At 45.7% G+C, this 18,405-nt stretch overlaps 1 protein-coding gene across 1 annotated transcript in view; it reads right to left on the reverse strand.

Annotated features, from left to right (window-relative positions):
* LOC138580917 (serine protease 27-like) overlaps positions 1–14,911 on the reverse strand; it is a 129,801-nt gene extending 114,890 nt beyond the window's left edge. Inside the window, exon 1 of the mRNA XM_069651846.1 lies at positions 14,578–14,911. Within this exon, the coding sequence (XP_069507947.1) occupies positions 14,578–14,626 (49 nt within the window). The 5' untranslated portion in view covers positions 14,627–14,911. The remainder of the gene's footprint in view (positions 1–14,577) is intronic.
* Between the last annotated feature and the right edge of the window lie 3,494 nt (positions 14,912–18,405).

The following is an 18,405-nucleotide window of genomic DNA, read 5'->3' on the forward strand; positions in this document are numbered from 1 at the left end:
TATAAAGTTCTGTTTTGTGTAGTTTACAATATGCATCGGTTTCACTGTATTCCACAAACATTGATTTTGTCTTGGTTTTAAAGGTCAACTTAGTTCTGTATTTAATAAGCTGTGCTTTTCTTAATTCTCAAAGATCTATTTAGTCGGCATTCAAGGAGCCTTATTTTGTGTAATTCTGAAAGTTTCTGTTTAGTTCGGTATTCAATAGACATTATTTCATGTAATTTCTAAAGTTCCATTTAGTTCAGCATTCAATTACATTAAAGGAGTGCCCCGGTATTCATGCGTCCTCCTTTGACACTCACTGGCTTGTGGCATCTCCTTCTCTTGCTGTCCGCTGCCTCCCTCATGTCTTGCTCTGCATGCCGGCTCCCAGAGTTGTGCTTTCCGGACAAGGGCAGCATCCCTCATCATCCCTCCATCTTGTTGCTCGCTCAAAGCTCCTGCTGCCAAGCACGGCTCACTGAGGCCCCAGGCTGCAAACACTTATATGCCCCCTGGCTATGGGTGGTGTAAGCCTCCTGGAAAGGTTGCCGGCTTCCATGCTCTTCGTCCGGTCCTGCCATGGCTGCCTCCTCTGCATCAGGGTCTCCTGCTGATTTCTCCTGCACGGTCTCCCAGCTGCTCTCTTTCCTGCTGGGCTGGTCTCTTTTTATACACCTGCCTCCCCTTGACAGGCTGCAGGTATGGAGGTTTAATTAGCCCTGCCTGACCACAATCAAAGGAACATGCCTGACCCTCATAGCTCTCAGCAGGCATCTTCCTTGTCTCAGTATCAAAGTGGTGAAAGTGTGTGGTGTTCATTACTCTCAGTTGCCTCTTCCTCATCTCAGTACCAGAGAGATGAGAGTGTGTGGTGTGAATTTCTCTCGGTTGCCTCTTCCTCATCTCAGTACCAGAGAGATGAGAGTGTGTGGTGTGAATTACTCTTGGTTGCCTCTTCCTCATCTTAGTACCAGAGTGGTGAGAGTGTGTGGTGTTCATTACTCTGTCTCCTCTTCCTCAACTCAGTACTGTCAAGTGACCCATTTGGGTAAAAGAGGGGAACTGGCTTATAACAAACCATAAAGGTTGGGAAAGGGTTAAGTTGGTCAAAGTAGAGAAAAGGGGGATACCATGTCTCAGCTGAGGGCATCCAACTCCCAGTCCTGAAGGACCCTGCACCCAGGTGATTGTCCCTTGCTTCTCCACCCTCAAGGTCAGGATCCAAGAGCTATGGCCTTTCCCTGGCAACCTGCGGAGAGGATCCACGGGAAGTAGGAGTGAGAATACTCTCAGGTTTCTCACAGCAGCCAGATCCCAGAATATTCTACCTCATGTCTCACTATCTTGAGGGGTGCTACACTCAAAGCATTCCTTCAGGCCTTATCTTTAAGTTCTAAGGGTAGAAGCACCGATTAGTCAACGTTCACTTTATAGCGAGTCAGCCTCCTGTAGTCTCGTAAGACTCTGAACAGGGTGGGAATCTAGCCCCCGGGATTGACATATATATTAAGGTACCGTCCATGAATAAGGATATTCCTGATTTCTGTCTCAGAGCCCTATATCTGCTCATTGTTCCATATCCTTATCCGCCTAAAATGTCTCAAAGGTTTCTGTCGGAATTGATACCGAATGTACCCTTAAAGGCTGTGGAGACCCTGGCCAGAAGCCGATTGCTGTGCGACACATGTGAAGTCTGCACAGTCCACCGGATCCTGAGCCAGGCTGAGAGGAAGGAGCTGGTTGATGTGAGTGCAAGCAAGACGGGTCATGGTGATTCTGAAGGAGAAAGCAAGGACTTGCGATCAGCCCGCAGTGTATCTACCTTCCTGCCTCAGAGCACTTGGCCTTCTGACTGCTCCTATGCTGAGCCGTGAAATGATGCGGTTGAGAGGTGAAGATTCAGAGTGAGGGGCATGCGCGTGGTTTGATGTTGGTGGTGCTGCCATTATACAGTGCAGGGAAGTAGCCAGAGGAGAACGTAGAGCACCACCACAATGGAGAAGGTTGAATGAGCTGCCATCATTACTGATTGTATAATATCTTATGCCCATTACCACGGTACGAGACTGGAGTGCCGGAAGGATGAATTATTGCCTGATCCACCCGCGCATTGGTGAACTGAAGGGAGAAGCAGTGGCATACCGGGGCCACAGCAGTAATGACCAGAACGGTCTGGTTTGATTGTCATTGATCCTGCTGCCTGTGGGACATTGAAAGGATAGACCATTCAACCAAGGTTGGTGGTGCCGGTGAGGCTGATGACATGAACATACAATAACTAAAATCAAACTGAGGAAGGGCGGTGGCCAAGATCCTTTGGCATGACTTCTAAATTTAGCAAACAATGGCGTGCTTGTGGCCCATGATCCTACAACAGCATAACTGAAGTAAATGTGTATCCAGTCACGACATGGGCAAATCGACAAACAACTATCTAAACTATTGCTTGGCTTGAGTGGAACACCTAAAATGCAATGTAGCTTTGCAACCCACACAAAAGGGTGGGACCAATCTGATAATGCTAGTGGCAGTGAGCACCACACTGAGCTGGAAATCAGAGAGAAACTACTGCAATACTAATCTGGTATAACTAAGCCGGATACCAAGATGGACAAATTGAACTGCAAGGATTCTTTGGCTTCTATGGTAACTAAACTCTAAAGTGTGGAAACCACCCCGTAAGCCGTTATAACCTAAAATGAGGACCTTGTAGGCTGCTTGAGCAGAAACAATGCTAGAATCCCAGGGGTGAGCGAAATTGCAGCGACTTGCTGCATAGCGATTTTTGTCGAAACATTCCTCCATGTTTGTAGTGGAAAGAAGACATCGTACCTTAATGCAGAAACCAGAACTAGCGGAACCTCAGCCCCCCATAATCACCCAACTGCTGAACTACCGGGACAGCAACACCATTCTGCTGTTTTCAAGAAACATGGAACAACTACAATACAAGGGAGATACTGTGCACATATTTCCAGATATTTATCCAACTGTACAATCATCGTGGAAATCATTCATAGATGTGAAGAAAGCACTAAGAGTTCCGAAAATAGAGTATGTAATGCTCTTCCCTGCCAAACTGACCTGCGTGATCTACAATGGCAAATCTAATTCATGTACGTCTGCAGGTTTTGTAATGCTACCCTCCTGCAAGAGTAATGTGGTGGTTGTTAATCCAATTAAACAGAGAGGAAGTAAAGGTAATAAGGGCACTGCAGCTTTTACATCACATTCTGGTTTAGAATACATATTGACTGGATGAGTACTGTTGATAATAGAAGCCACAATCACAAGCCCAGTCTGAGTAATTAGTTCAAGTATATAAGTGGGGCCTAACAACCTAGGTATCGGTTGCCGGAAATGTCCTGATAAATCTTGTGTACCCACTGCTGACGGATGCCTGTGCTGTCTTGGGTCTCTTTCAGGGAGACAGACTGGTGGCCTATGCTGTGAAATTATCCTGGGCAAGTTATTGGCACGATTTCAAGGGACCATATAATCATTAGCTCAGTAAAACATAGACCAATGGCTAATTGAAGATCCAGATGGCAAGTAACTGGTCGGTGGGAAGGAGGCTTGTGGGCTCTATGGCAGGTCCGAAGAAGGAAGCAGACACTTGAGGGACATCTTTACTGGTGTTTATTAAAATAATAAGGATATGGCCTATCTTTCCCTATTGCTACACAGGCATCCCTGCCTATGTAAATACCTAAAGGTGCTCATCAGTCGTCAGGAAGTACCAAAGGTTTATGTCCACGGTCCAAAACTAGTTCTAACTGACCCTACCACTATCCTAACTAATTTAAATTAGATCAGGGGAATATCTCCCCTCTCCTGGTTATCTCTATTGGCAATGTATCTTCCTTACACCTTGGTGTTCTCTTTAGTATAATATCTTTAAATAGTCTCTTGCCACCTTCTGGTTAAATTCATGTAACTCTTTCACAATGCACTTGGATTTGATCTCCTCTTTAGGGCCATTTTTTCGATGCTCCTTTTTAGTACTGTTTCTTATACTTTGATCTAGGCTTGTATGCCTTTCCAGCTCTTGTAACCCAGGCCTTCTTAAATTGGGTATACTTTCTTGACTTGACCTTCAGTTGGATTATCTCTCCTCTTATTTGGTCCACTTGATTTCAGTTCACATTCATATTTATAGAATTCTCTCTCTGGTTTGCTCCACTGTTTGCTTCTCAAACCATGGGGTACTTCCCCATCTGCCCAGTGTCTTCAGGCTTATTTGTTATTCTCTTTATTGTATTACCACAGTTCCACTTAAATGGCTTAATATTCAGTATTTGGTCAATTTCACTGGGACATGTTTCTCTCACTCTGTTAGGCAAGAGTGTATGCAGTACCCTTTGGGTGCACTACAATAACCTTGACCTCCTGGCAATAGGGACCCAACCTTTGGTATAAGTCTGAACTATACAGGTTGGTAGTGTGGCTGAGCAGCCAGGCTTATCTCAAGAGGGGTTAATGTGAGCAGTAATATTGTGACACAGAATTTCACTGTAGCAGTTATTCAAATAAACACTTACACTCAAGGTTTGTTGATAAAAACAATTAGTAATTTATTTCTCAGTCAGTTGTATACGCCTTCTTCAGAAGGGAGCAATATATGTAACAATTAAAAGACACTTCAAAACACATTCTTAGTTTCTCTAAATCAGATGACACCCATTGGAGATGGCACACAGACACTTCCTACACCCTCAGGTGACTTAACTAGATAGGACACTGTGGACATTGATTTATCACTAGTACATTTAGAGCAATACTGAGTTTGGTGCAAAAGATAGAATAGAGAAATAAAACAAAGGTTAACAAATAATTCATAAACAGGTAAATACTGTTGATACCTTCCAATGCAAGTAAATTAACCCTTTCCTGAGGGAAAGGCCAAAGCACAAAGTCAGTGGTAAAGAGGAGTCTCTCAGGGAGCCAGGCCAGCCAATGTTAATTACACAATGTCAAGGGGAGCTGAAGAACTTCTTTGTAGGTAGGGAAAAAGTCTTGCACACATTTTTAGAAAGGTTTGTAGGAAATAGAACAGTTGAAGGGCCACAAGGTGGGAGGCTTGTGAGGGGAAAAGCTTTAGCAACTCTGCAAGGTAACAAGATGGGTCTCAACTGAGAGCCAGTTAGGCTACACAAGAGGTAAATTCTCTTAGACTTTACAGTACCTCTGGTTAGAAGAAATTGTTGCAGCTGGCTTCTGTTCCTGTACAGCTTTCCAGATCCTGTTATTCTTGAACCTCAGTCGTGGGGATAAGAGGGAGGATGACTGGGGACTCCTGCTCTGCAATGGGAAGGTCAGCGGCAGCAATGGGCAAACTTCAATTCAGCGGTTGTTCAGTGTTTCAGCTCCTTGCATCTGACAGCAAATAGGAACACTGCAGTTTTCGGGTACCACTTCAGACTTTCCTCGCTTCTGGGGTCCGTCCAGCACCCTGTTGAGATGGCTCAGGCTTGGTCAGTCCTGCATCTCGGAAGTCAGGAGGATCGTCCTAGCACTTGGGTCTGATTTAAAAGCAACGCACACAATCTGGTGTTCCTCTCCTTGGCACTTTGGTTCCAGCAGCCGCAGCAGTGGAAGTACAGCCAGCTCTGAGAGGATGTCCAGACAGGCTTACTTTGGAGCTGATTGGTCCCACCAACTCAAAGAAAGAAGTCATCCTTGCAGGGATTCTCTAGTTGAGGAGATTTCATTGCTTCAGCACAGCAGCAGGGTTTCACCGTGCAAACCAACGGTCCAGGCGTTGCAGCAGGCATCTTTTCCAAGTTCTTCTTCGGATTCCTTCTGCCTTCCAAGCCAAAGAGCCTCACCTTTTATGCAGGTTTCTCCCATTAATTCGGGCCTAGCTGTCAACCACAAAGCAGGGTGGCTGTCCTTGACGGACAGCCAGCCAATAATCTTTGGATGCATTCCTGTAACCAAGGGGAGTTTTGGGCACCTCCCTTACTTCCTGCCCCTGCCAGACATACTGGAGCCAGAGGCAGGCTTCACTCGTGAATCCCGCCAAAGACAAAACAAACAAAGGGACCAAACCTGGTTTGGCACGCAGAGTAAGTCTCAAGAAGGACCTGTCTGACAAGAAATGGCAAAAAAAGAAGACCAGGGCCATTCGAAGAAATGGGCACCCATGGGTGCCTTACCGTGGCAAAACACACAATGGTAGTAAAATGTAAACTACTGCCACCAGCCATTAATTGTAGAAAGGGTAACATAAAAATGTTACATGAGAAGCTATACAAAGGGAATACTAAGTAACCCCTCCACTAACCTATTGTAAAATAGTGTGTGCTGGGTCTAGAACGTTACAATGTAAATTAAGTCAATTTCTCATTACTGTTCTTGGAAAAAGTAGTTTATCCAAGAGAAGGTATTTAAACCTTTGGGAAATCAAAGAGACTTCCCTGTGCCATTGCACTGAAGGTACTGTGTGTCACAAGGTAAAAGATTATGTCTATGGAGTTTTTCAGACTCCAAAGTTAGAAGAAACACAGAGTCAAAATCACTATAAAAATAGATGAGAGAGTGAAAAAAGGGCTCACTCTGTCCAGGTTAGAAATTAAAAGTCCTGAAGTCCAGCAAAAGAGCTAGGGGTCTCTAAGGTAGAAGGGAATTAGCACATTTTTGGGAATTCTCCCTAACACACTGAATAACGATGCCCCGGTGACCTCCCGGTTCTTCCCCGTTATTTCTGTATCTGCAAGGGAATGCAATTGGATTTGGGGCTTGCTTGGGTCCTCCTCCTTTGCTCTTGATCTCATGCTTTTAAATGTTGTTGGTGCCCTGCCCTCGGTCTTCTCTTTCGTTGCGACTGTCTATTGGTGTGAGCAGCAGGGCATCTCATTGACTCCCCAGCTAGGTGGTTTTGCGCTGTTCGACAGGCCCACAGCCCACCACGAAGTTATCGTGGTCACGCCACCACCGGGATTAGGATTCCCTTTTTCTCAGATTCTATCTGTTCAGAAATGCCAGGCCTCCAGAGTTTCCCTCTGGAGTTCAGGACTTCTCTCAAAGTTGCGGGCTCTGTGGCTCTCCTAGACTCTGCCGCCTCTCCTTCCCCTGCTTATGCTCTTCTCTTTTTCTGTGCTTCACCTCTCCTCAGCATGCTCTCTGTCTTCAGTCTACTCGTCTAAGTTATATGTCCATCTCTCCTTAAAGAGAAAGATCCTTGTCCGTGAACATAATGAGGTATTTTAGTTTCGTCTTCAGCCACATCTCTGTATTTTATAATGTTCTTCACATTTGATAAACCCATGTATGCTATGATGGTCTTGGGAGTTCCTCACTGGAATGAGAGTCCTTGTCGCGTAAGGGGGAGTCTCTCCTAGTGAGGTTTCACTTGCCCAGACCCCTAGAGAGGGTATTGTGGAACGGGTTCGACTCCCAACCCTGAAAGGGGGAACCTCCCCCTTGGGGAGAAGCAACAAATACACTCTATGCATCACATCTTCTAGCTGTTCACACAGTTTGGTACTTTTGGAATTGGGGTGGCTAATAGCATTGATTGAGGGAAAGGTTTTATTGAGGTGGGGATGTGTTGGTTACAGTGAAGGTTATTCTGATGGTTTAGTTATGAGTCATAAGAGATCCGAATTGGATTTGCAACTACCTGCTGTTTAAAATGTGGTACACTAGTGACCTATGAAGTCATACCCATACGAAACTCAGAATGCGCTGCATCCACTATGCAGAACTAGACACTTCTGTGGGGGAAAGTTAGGAATTGAAAATGGTATGTACTCCCCTTGCATACTGCTGCATTATAATAGCGAGGGGGCACTGCAAATTGCCATGTCAAACAACTGTTTCTTTCTTTTGTGAGGCAAGGCTTTAGGCTTTACTGCGCATGGCTTTGTGATGAAGGCTCTTAGCCTAGTGTGAAGCTATGCTCGCATTCACATCTCTCGCTTCTGGCGTGTTTCCCTTTTGGCATAAGTACGTGTTTTTTTTGTCTCCCGCTATATTAGGAAAAGCGGCATTAGCAGACGGAGTCATCATACTGTAACTGTGCTCACCTGCCTCAGACCGTGTGAGAATCTTTGAGGAGTATATTCAACTACACTAAATATATCATGTTATGTTGTTCTCCCTAATAGCACTGTCTAACATGTAAGAACGCAGCTGATATTAAAGACTTGCATAGTGGGGCTTTGATCCCTGCTTGCAAAATTGTTGCGGTATGTTTCCTTGCACTGACTGGACCACCCCTTGCATTGCAATATATGTGTTTCTATGTGTGTAAGAGAACGGTGCACAGAGGGAGGGGTGTACAACACATATACTATAGCAGCCCCAGCCTGGTAAGTAATCTGCCCACTCTCAGCGCAGCTGCACAGGCAGCTCTTGCCAAAAATGCATCCGGCCTGCAGATTTCACCATTCTAAGTGAGTATGATGACCGAGGATATTTAGCAAAGCATGCACACAAATGTGAACTTCCGAAAATGGGCTCAGCAGGGATCACAAGAATGTCCCTGTATGTGCCCATGAAGATCATGCACATGCAGCGATTACACGTTCTTCCAACACTAAGTAGGGCATTGCCCACCTCCACTTGCCTACAAGGGCCACTATGGTGGATCAGAAAGGTGAGGACACTCTGAGGACATTTCGACTATATGTTTATTAATGAAGAAAGAAGGACCATCTTTCGCTATCACTATGGGGGGTTCCCTGCCCAGATTACTAACTAAGGTGCTCGCCAGTCATGAATCAATGTCCAAAAGAATCAGTCCGCTGTCCAAAACTAACCTAACTGACCCTACCACTATTATGATCAAATAAGGTCAGGAGAATGACTCCCTTCTCCTGGGGGCTGTGTGGTTGCACTGTGGTTCTATTATGTTATAGTTCTGGTCAATATACAATCTGTAAATAGTTTCCTGTTATCCTCTGTGTTAACTCGTGCAACTTCCTTAGGGAATTAGTAATCTTGCTCTCCTCTTGTATAGGGTTTTTTCTTGCTCATGTAGGTCTTCTCTCTTTTCCTAGAAGGCTCTAAATGTTCTTGTATAAGATTTATCTTATGAACCGCTTGGGGCTTTAATACTTAGTGTCTCCCTCTGTTATGTTCCACTCATTGTTTCTTGGCTGTTGGGTGATTTTCAACCTTTCCCAGGGTAGTAATGGATCTGTGATGTTTGCACTTACTTTTATGACATTAACACAGTTTGATGTTCTTAGCTTGCTTTCCACTCTTTCTGTGTTGTAGTGCTCCTCGGGTGCCTGCAGGTACTGGAAATCTGCTTCTTCCTTCCGTTTGCTTCTTGGATCACTTTCCGCGATAGCCGCTTCGTATGCGTTCCTATCTAGGCCTCAGTTTTGATTCTGCTATGGGTAATTGATTTAGGAGTTGCTTCTTCCCTCTGGTGGTGTCGGCATCGGCAGCCTGCCCGCCATAATTCCTCCATGGGCTCTCCACGCCAGTCTTCCGGGCTTTCTGCTCCTCGTACCCGCTGGGATTCCAGAATTTCCGGCTGCAGCTCAAAGCCATCCAAAACTTTGTGGGCTTTGCAGTCTGTCAACTCCGCCTCCTTCAGGTATGTTATGCACAGGGGGCTTCCCTTTTCAACAAACTCAACACAATCCATTGGAGACTTTGATTTAAAGGGACAATTTCATCTTCTCAATTGTAACGGTATACATACACTTTATCCTCATTCCAGTCATGGGACTGGATTTGGGTTCTTTTACTGTGATGGAAAAACTCACAGCCGAAAAGACCTTAGAAGTTTTTGACCGAAAATAGTTTTTTCCATCAAGGTAAATCAACCCAAAATAAATACATGACCCCCCCCTTACTTACCTTGCAGCAGCACACTTTGCTGTGTGCCGCCGACTCGCTGTGTTCCTGCAACGCCTGTTCCCCTTCACTTCTATGATTGGGAACCAGCGCTGCAAGGTCCTTTCCTTTTTTTTTTTTTTCCTTTTTTAAACTGTACAGGAACGACTGCGGGGGACACCCCTGCAGCCCCGCCACCAAATGGAGATTTAGTCGAACTTTTCAGCGTTTGGAAAGCAGCCGAAATTTGGCCAAATCACCCACCCTGGATTTTAAATGCAGCCTTTTTTGGACGTCTCCCATGGGACTTACACTGATTTGGTTTAAGCCCCATTTGGTTTAGGCCATCACATGAAGGACATCAGGAAGTTCCTCATGGGAACAGAAGTCCTGGTTTCCCAGAGGGATAGGGGGGAGTCTCTCCCGGTGAGGTCCCACTTGCCTCCACCCCTAGGGAGGGTGAAACGGAGCAAGCTCACCTCCATAGCCTCACGGGGGGCTCCCTCCTTGGGTAAAGGGAGGAATTCCCTTGATTCATCAAACCACCCATAACAGCAAATTATTGTCTTGCCTCGCGTGAGTAAAGTCCGTAATGAGGAAAGCCTGTGCTCAAAAGTAAGGATGATTACCTGTAAGTGAACAGAGACATAATTGACTGTCCAATCCTGAGAAACTCAAATCTTTAATAAACATGATATAGCCATAACACTCCTAAACCAAGGTGCAGGTCCTTTTTCCCAAAAATACCAAAGTAAAGTGAAGATTACCCAGAATTCTGTACGAGGCTTCCAACCAAATGAGTGTACATGACATGCAGGAGTGGATTCAAAACAGTGTATCTAACTGCGCGCGCAGCTAGATTGCTATATACCTGCAACAAGATATACAAAATCGGCAGTTTAATCTCCAAGAACGCAAGAGTTCGTTTTAATTTAAAAACTAAAATTCACCATGTCCGTTTGCACTTGTGCAACATTGAACTTTTCCGCCCAGTGGTGGCAAAGGCAAGAGTAAAACAAAGGCAAAATCGCCTTTATGCAATTTTAATTTGCCCTAGGAGTGCAAAAGGAAGGTGTAAAATAATGTGGGAGTGCCGTTAGGCCTCACTTGTCTGCTCCGCACAGCCACTCCGCCTGCTATTTAGGCATGGCCAGGAGCATTCACAAAGGATTGCCGTGGTATCCATTGGTTTTACACCAGCAAGAAAATGCCATGCGGGTGTACACAAAGTGGCTTTTGGAGGCAGCGAGGAAAAGGGAGTCAGAAAAGTAACTCACATTCTGCCCCCCCCCGTCCTCCCAGCCAGCTTTCATAAAGCACTAAAATGCCCTGGAGCATGAACACACGTGTAAAGCCTGGTACAACACATTTACGCCCCTTTATTTACTCTCCGAGGACTTCAAAAATGGAAATGAGCCCCTTTACTTTTCCATTGCGTTTATGGAAAAGTGCCTTCCACATGAAGGATTAAGGGAGGCGCTAACAATGGCTTCCTGTGGAATTTGCCTGTTTCTATCAAGTGGATTCCACAGGAACAGTTTCATTGATGCCACCCTGAAATGCTTTGCTGGTGGTATTGCAGAGGCATTTGTCAGCAGTGGTGGACTGGCCTATAGGGAACTCTGCAGATTTCCCGGGGCCTCTATACCCAAGGCCTGTTTTGTGGGGCAACTTATTTTATTTCCAAATTGTCTCATAGGAAAAGGGTTGGGCTTGCTGAAAGTGTGCAATATGGGGCCACTTTGAAAATTATTTCCAGGGCCTCTTTTGGTTCCAGTCCACCCTTGTTTGTCAGTCATAGCGGGAACAGAAGGCTGACATGTAAGGTCTGTCATGTTCCCCATGTCTGCCTGACCAATTGAGGAACATTCTGCATGTTGGTAAAAATGGCAGTAAAGGTGTGCAGCCACTGTTTTCACCATTTTTACGAATTCCGCAGGGCTGCAAAATGACCACCACAGAATTGTGGGATATTAAAACAGACTAAAAAGGCCTGCATGCCACATATGCAAACAACGTCTTTCACAGTCTTTCTAATAACACCTGCAATTATTGTTCTTCTCAGCGGCAACAGGAACACAGCTGCATATCCACCAAAAAAATCAATCAAGAATGGGTCCATCTTTTCCTCCCCAACCTGTACCTGCTGCCTTTAACATATCGAGAGCTCATTTAGCTCTATAACGTAATTTGGTGGTGGGCTGCAGTTACATGTAGAAATACATGTAGGCAGCTCCCAGCTGCCACATTTTGGTCATTTGCATGGCAAAATGTAAGATACATGCGTGTATGCCACCTTTTGCCCTGCACATTTGCACTATGCCCTGCAAATGAGTAGACGCTTCCTGACATGCTCACATGACAGGCAGCATTGACAATTACAATTAAACACTGCCTGCCATGCTTGCAACCATTACGCTTTTATTTTTTTCCATGGAGAATGGGGGTGAGGTCTCTGCACACATGTGTGAGTAGTGTGTGTGTTTGTTATTTTCCTTCCTGGACCCCATACAAACCAAGCTGGGAAGCAAGGGGGTACTCTAGAAGGGGATGCAGTAAATGGGTGCTAGTCTAACAGTATCTTTGGAAGTACATACGTAAAAGCCTTGCATAACGGTCTTACGCTGTGCCCCATTTTCACTCATTTGTAAGGCAGAGAAGAGGGGTGGAATTCAACTTGCATTTCCGCTGCCTCTCTTCCACTCCACCATACAAATGCCCCAGCATTTGCACCGGGATAGATTTCCATGCCAGTGCAAATGCTGGGTGATCCCGATGGAGCCCGCCAGCTTTATGCTCTGGCCGATTACAAAGGGATTCATTGTAAACGCTGCATGGCAGCCAGCGTCTACAATGGATCCCTATGGATTCCGCCTGCTTCAGGCTGCCACATAAAGACAGCACGCTCCATGGGGCATTTGCACTGGCCACAAGGGAGGTGGCAGGAATGCAAGTTCCACCCCTCCTTTCTGCCATATGAGTTAATGAAAATGGGTCGTAACATAAGCAAAATGCATAGAAGCATTAACCCAAGGCTTTTATGCATTTAGCTTATGCTACCTTGTACAGGCGATACAGTAGGCTGGGTCCTCCCTCTGGAACAGCCTCCCTGCCACTCTGACACGTGAGGAGAACCATCAGCGGTTCTGGAAGCACCTCAAGACCTTCCTTTTTGCTTCTGCCTTCACCCCTCCCCTGCTGATCTTCTCTCTCTCTCTGCACTGTGCACCTGGCGTACCCTCTGACTTCTGGGCCCAGGTACCTGCTGACCCTGCCACCCACCCGCACTGCCTCCTGGCAATACCTTGCACTGGGGGCTGTATCTGTAACCATACAGTCCCTCCCCCTTTTTCCTGCACTTATCAGACATACCCTGTCTGCTACCCTTGCCACTTGCTGGCTGCACTACCACTGTTTGTTGTTGCTTTTTTAATTATTTATTTATTTATTTTATCATTTATCTGTTTTCATTTGCCCCGCACTTTCCACTTCTCCCCATTCCATGCACTTTCTCCTTTTCCCTCTCCCATGCACTTGCGCGTTCTCAATGTCACTGGGCCTAGTAAGATCGTTGTTTTTGTTCTCCCTTGTTCCCCTCCCTTCGCCTTGTCGCGCTCTGAAACACTTGTATACGAGCGCAATACAAATAAAATATCAATATCAATACAGCACCCCTTTGTTTCACAGCTAGGTGCATAAGGGGTCCAGTGGGGAATAGGGCAAACACACACGGCTGCACAGACCTGGCCCCCATACTCCATGGACGAAGATGATAACAGCCTAATGGCTTCCAAGCTGGACAAACTAAAAAGGGGCACGTTGGAAGAAGAGGCCTGTCCAATTGCCACTGTAGGCTTCCTGTAAACCCTCAATTGAAATTATCTATTGGACTCAATCCCAATTGGACTGGAATAGACATTTTCTGCCATCTTTCACACATGCCAACAAGTCCCATTCCATTTGGGAGATGCAATCCAGTCCTAGTTTTAACTTTGGTTCTGGGACCTGTAGTCCCGGGGTTTATAACTGGGAAAGCTGCGAAAACAAATCCCAGAGTGCAAAGTTAAAACCAGGACTGCACTCGAAGCTCCCATACGGAATAGGGCACGTTGGCACGTATAAAAAAAAAGGCATAGAATTTGGTATTTAACCAAACTGACCCTAATTTAATTAGTCTCAAGGTCAATGTTTGACTTTATCATTGAAATGAAGGAGCTACTTCTGAAACCGCTGGCTAACAAACAAGAGAGGCATTTCTTTTTTTGTATTTCTTTTTTTTTATTGTGTTTGGTTGAAACAACCTTTTACAAAACGATTCACACCTGAATATTTCCTTTAAACAAACAAATGAGGAACAATTCACAAAAAAACAAGCAACATAATACCATCTACAAACACATTCCAAAATACGCCTAATTATCACATATAAAACCAATCACTATAAACACTATTTTCAAACTAAACAGCAATACAAACTAAAAATGCAAGAGAGATTTCTTATTGAATTTCCCATTCGTCCTAAACATGAAGAGAAAGGCATTTCTGTAAGAGTAACATCTGCCCACTGGTAGCATGAATGCTGCCACGCTCATCTTTTTCACAGACATGTTGCAATCAATGCCACTATATGATGGTGGGTGACTGAGGGACGAACTATCTATGCATCAGAAAGCCCCGAAGCACAGCTACTTCCCCAGGCCCCGAAGCACAGCTACTTCCCCAGGCCCCGAAGCACAGCTACTTCCCCAGGCCCCGAAGCACAGCTACTTCCCCAGGCCCCGAAGCACAGCTACTTACCCAGGCCCAGGTACAGGAACACAGCTGCCATTGAGTGGAACGCTGCCATGTCCTCTGGGATGCAAAGGACTCTTAACGCCCAGCAATGGTGGCCCCAAGGTTCAGAGGCAGCTTGGGTGAAAGGTGCTCTCGGGAAACCCCGCCAACAGGCGATGAGTCGAGGCAACTGAGGAGACAAGGCAGAGCGTTGAGGAGCTGCCTTGAGTCGTCGCAAAACCCCCTACTTGTGCAGTGCTCAGTCCCACAGAATATATAAAGGCCGGCATACACGGAACCCTCCCCCCACCATTCTTAAACAGGTGCTTGGTATCATGACGTCATGTCTTTGATGCCCACATGGCTCCGGGTGAATAGCATCTACCTTTTCTCTCGAGATCAAGTCGACAGGTCGGAACGCCTGTGGGTTAGGAGGGTGCGGCCCCCTTGACAAAAGAGGCAGAAGCAAGAATAGGCTTAAAAAAACGGTCACCGTGAGCTGCAAAAGTTTCCTAGAAACATTTTCTGTCCCTAATAACAGCAACAGCAACAACAAAAAAAAAAGAAAAAATGCGGGTGTTTCCTAAATCCACGCCCTACGGACTTTGTGATGTGGTCATGCTCCACTCAAGGCCTCAACCTTTGCAATTTCCCCCAGTCACCCGTTGCCCATTGAATGAAAACAAAATGTCGTCCTCTTCTCTTTTACATGTGCCCCTGGTAAATGTTCTGTCGACATTTGCCCAGCGAAAGTGTGTCTTTTTTTTCTGCTCTCCCACTACCTCAGTTGGTTGAGGCTACCGCATTTGCCTTGAAAAACCAATACGCAATTAGTGGCCTATCCTATAATGGCATTGGGTCGCTTCGCACCATACGTGCCAATCCTATAGCCGGCGCGGTCGCGTCCTGGGGCCAGATTACAGAAACTTTGCACCGGTGCAAGTGCAAAATTTGCACGGTATCAGCACTAGGGCAAAGTTTGCCCTATTTTAAAAATCACTGGGACATGTAGGAAAACAATTTCACCATGACAAGTGCAGTTTGGCATGGTATAAGCACCAGGGCAGAAATTGCCATTGTGCAAAAAAGATACATTTTCAATGCATTTTTGCACCAGTGCAAAGTTTGCCCTAGTGCTAATGCCATTCCGTGTTAGCACTAGGGCAAACTTGCCCTGTTTCAATAATGCAGTGAAAATGTGTCTTTTTTGCCCAGGGTAATTTTTGCCCATGGGCTTATATCATACCAAACTGCACTTGACTTGTTGCAATTGTTTTCTAATATGTCCCAGTGTTTTTAAAAATAGGGCAAATTTTGCCCTAGTGCTAATACGGTTAATTTTTGCAATTGCACTGGTGTAAAGTTTCTGTAATCTGGCCCCTGGAATGTTCTGTGTGTTTTCCTGAAAGCTTTAATGATGTCCTCTCATGGGCGTAATTTTAGGGGGGGACAGGGGTGTTTGTCCCCCCAACCTTCATGTCACACCATTTTGTCCCCATTCATTTGGCTGGGGCACCTTTTCTTCAGATGTTATGTCCCACCCAACATTTTCAGCAAAGTTACTCCACTGTGTCCTCTGCTATCTTAAATGTGGAATAGTGGTGGGGCTTGTTTATGCTTGGAGGGGGTTCAATTAACCCAAACAGGACTCACGTCCAGGATATACATGGGTGGACGGCAGAGCAACATTTCTCAGTGTATTTTCATGATCCCTTTCCCCTCAATATATGCCTGTACCATAACATGTTCATGCTGGCTGTGCCCATACATTTCCATGCTGGCTAGAGCTTTATATGCCAGTATTCCCATTTAAGAACATACTTGTGTGTGCTTTGCGCATAATGCCAGTACTGGTACTATAAGAAAATATATCGAAGCTTGCTTGGCCAATATATGCCAGTATCCTCAGGTAAGAAGATACTCTTGTTGGCTTTGCCATTAAAAATGCCATCCCACAATAAGTAAGCATGTCCAAACTGGCTGCACCAAAATATGCCTGATGAGTCACATAATAACACTAATCGTGTTTTCGTTATCATAGATGCCCAGTTAAAATGCTATGCTGCAGTAAGAAATGATAGGTAGACTGGCTGCACCAAAATGTGCCAGGCTAGCCACGTTATAACACTGTTAATGATGGCTTTATTGTAGCTACCCAGTAAAAAGTTCACTCATTCACACACACATATACACAACATTCACTTGCTCATTAGCCCACACACCCATACACGTACACTCGCTTATTCACACATGCATGCAGGCATACATACACACACAACATACATTCTTACAAAGTTCTTCTTTAGCCCTGCTCCGGATTCTGCTCCTTGTCGCCTACATCAAAGGCCCCCGACTCCTGTGTGCAAGAACAGGAACCAGGTAGCATGCAGACTGTCCTAGTTCCTTCACATGAACGGAGGAGACAGAGTGCACAGTCCACAATGCCCCAGACTGTCTGAAAATGCAGGAAGGCACAGGAACACCCCCAATGCACATTCGGGTTTGCATTTCCTCAGCTTGTATCCCTAATGCAAAAAGACCCCCTCCTTTCATGGTACTTTGGATATGCACACTGCGGAACAGAAACTGTCAAAGGGAACCTATGTTTCCCTTTGACTATTTAAGCCAGCCTAGGGGTGCACCCTCAGCTGTAGCAAGCAGCGGAGGGAAACTCAGGGTTTTCGCTGGATTAGCACGGCTCACCCATCATGTATAGTGGTTCTGGTTGGTTGATGCCCCACCTTCCATTATTAATGACCTGCCCTTGGCACCCACCCACTCTCCATACCCCACCCCCCATAGCTGCTGTCTCAACAGCAGTGTCCATATTACGAGTGTTTGGAATTCTGACATTTGCATTGCCCTCAGGGCAGGCATATCAACAGCTGACTGTCATTGACAGGTTACGGGCCGCTGACAGCCCCGCCCCTGTCCCGTGGCAAATTCAACCTGGCTTCTGCTGGGCTTCGCAGATTCTGAACTTTTTTTTGTTTTCTGCACATGACAGATAATGCTCGCGTGATAAGCGAAACGGCTAATGTCCGGAAAGGCCACATGAAACCCCAGTTAGCCATCAAAATCTGTAATCGTTTGAAAGACAAACAGAATCATTAAAAAAAAGTGTTAAACTGTCCTCTTTTCTTGAGGAGGGGCTTATTTGTCACATGCGAAATGGGTTTGCCTTTTTTGTGGGACTTCACTTTTTGCCAATGAATACAAGCAGTATATTGTGTGTGCTTCTTTAATCCCCGACCTTACAAAATCAAGAGGGCATACTGTGGAAGAAACCCATCTCCACTCTTTTATTTTGGAGATGGCAAACAGAGGTGATTTTATTCCTTGGCTAGCAAGTCTAGGAACGCAGCATAGCAACTCCAGAAGTTACACCTAACTAACCTGACCCACCTTCCCGGCTCGCGGTCTCTATATGGTATTGATAAATGTTATTGATAACATGACTAAATAAACTTCAAGAAAACCGGCCTCCTAAGCCTTCCGGAATGCTAGTACTGTCTTGGCGAGAACCACACACCTGGTCAGGGATATGGAAGTCCATCCTCATTTTCATGGGAAAAGTATAAGGCGGTTCCAGCATGACACCACCTGCCAGGAGTGGAGATGGCTTTTGGGAATGTCCTTCTGGGTCAGCCGAGTGGCGTTTGTCCACTGGCCCTGTTACCATTTTCCTTGTCATGATACAGCTGTCCATTGTCCGCACTGGTGTGGACCGGCCGAATCAGTTTGAGGTGAGCCTGCGTCCTTGCTCCAGTAAGCCCAAGAGGGGACAGAGTGGGGCAGTCTTTTAACTCATCAATGCATAAATGTCTAGCATTGCTTCAGCCAAAAGGGGGA

This window comes from Ambystoma mexicanum, chromosome 3p (assembly GCF_040938575.1).
Source record: "Ambystoma mexicanum isolate Mex_15411 chromosome 3p, UKY_AmexF1_1, whole genome shotgun sequence".
Taxonomy (NCBI): Eukaryota; Metazoa; Chordata; class Amphibia; order Caudata; family Ambystomatidae; genus Ambystoma; species Ambystoma mexicanum.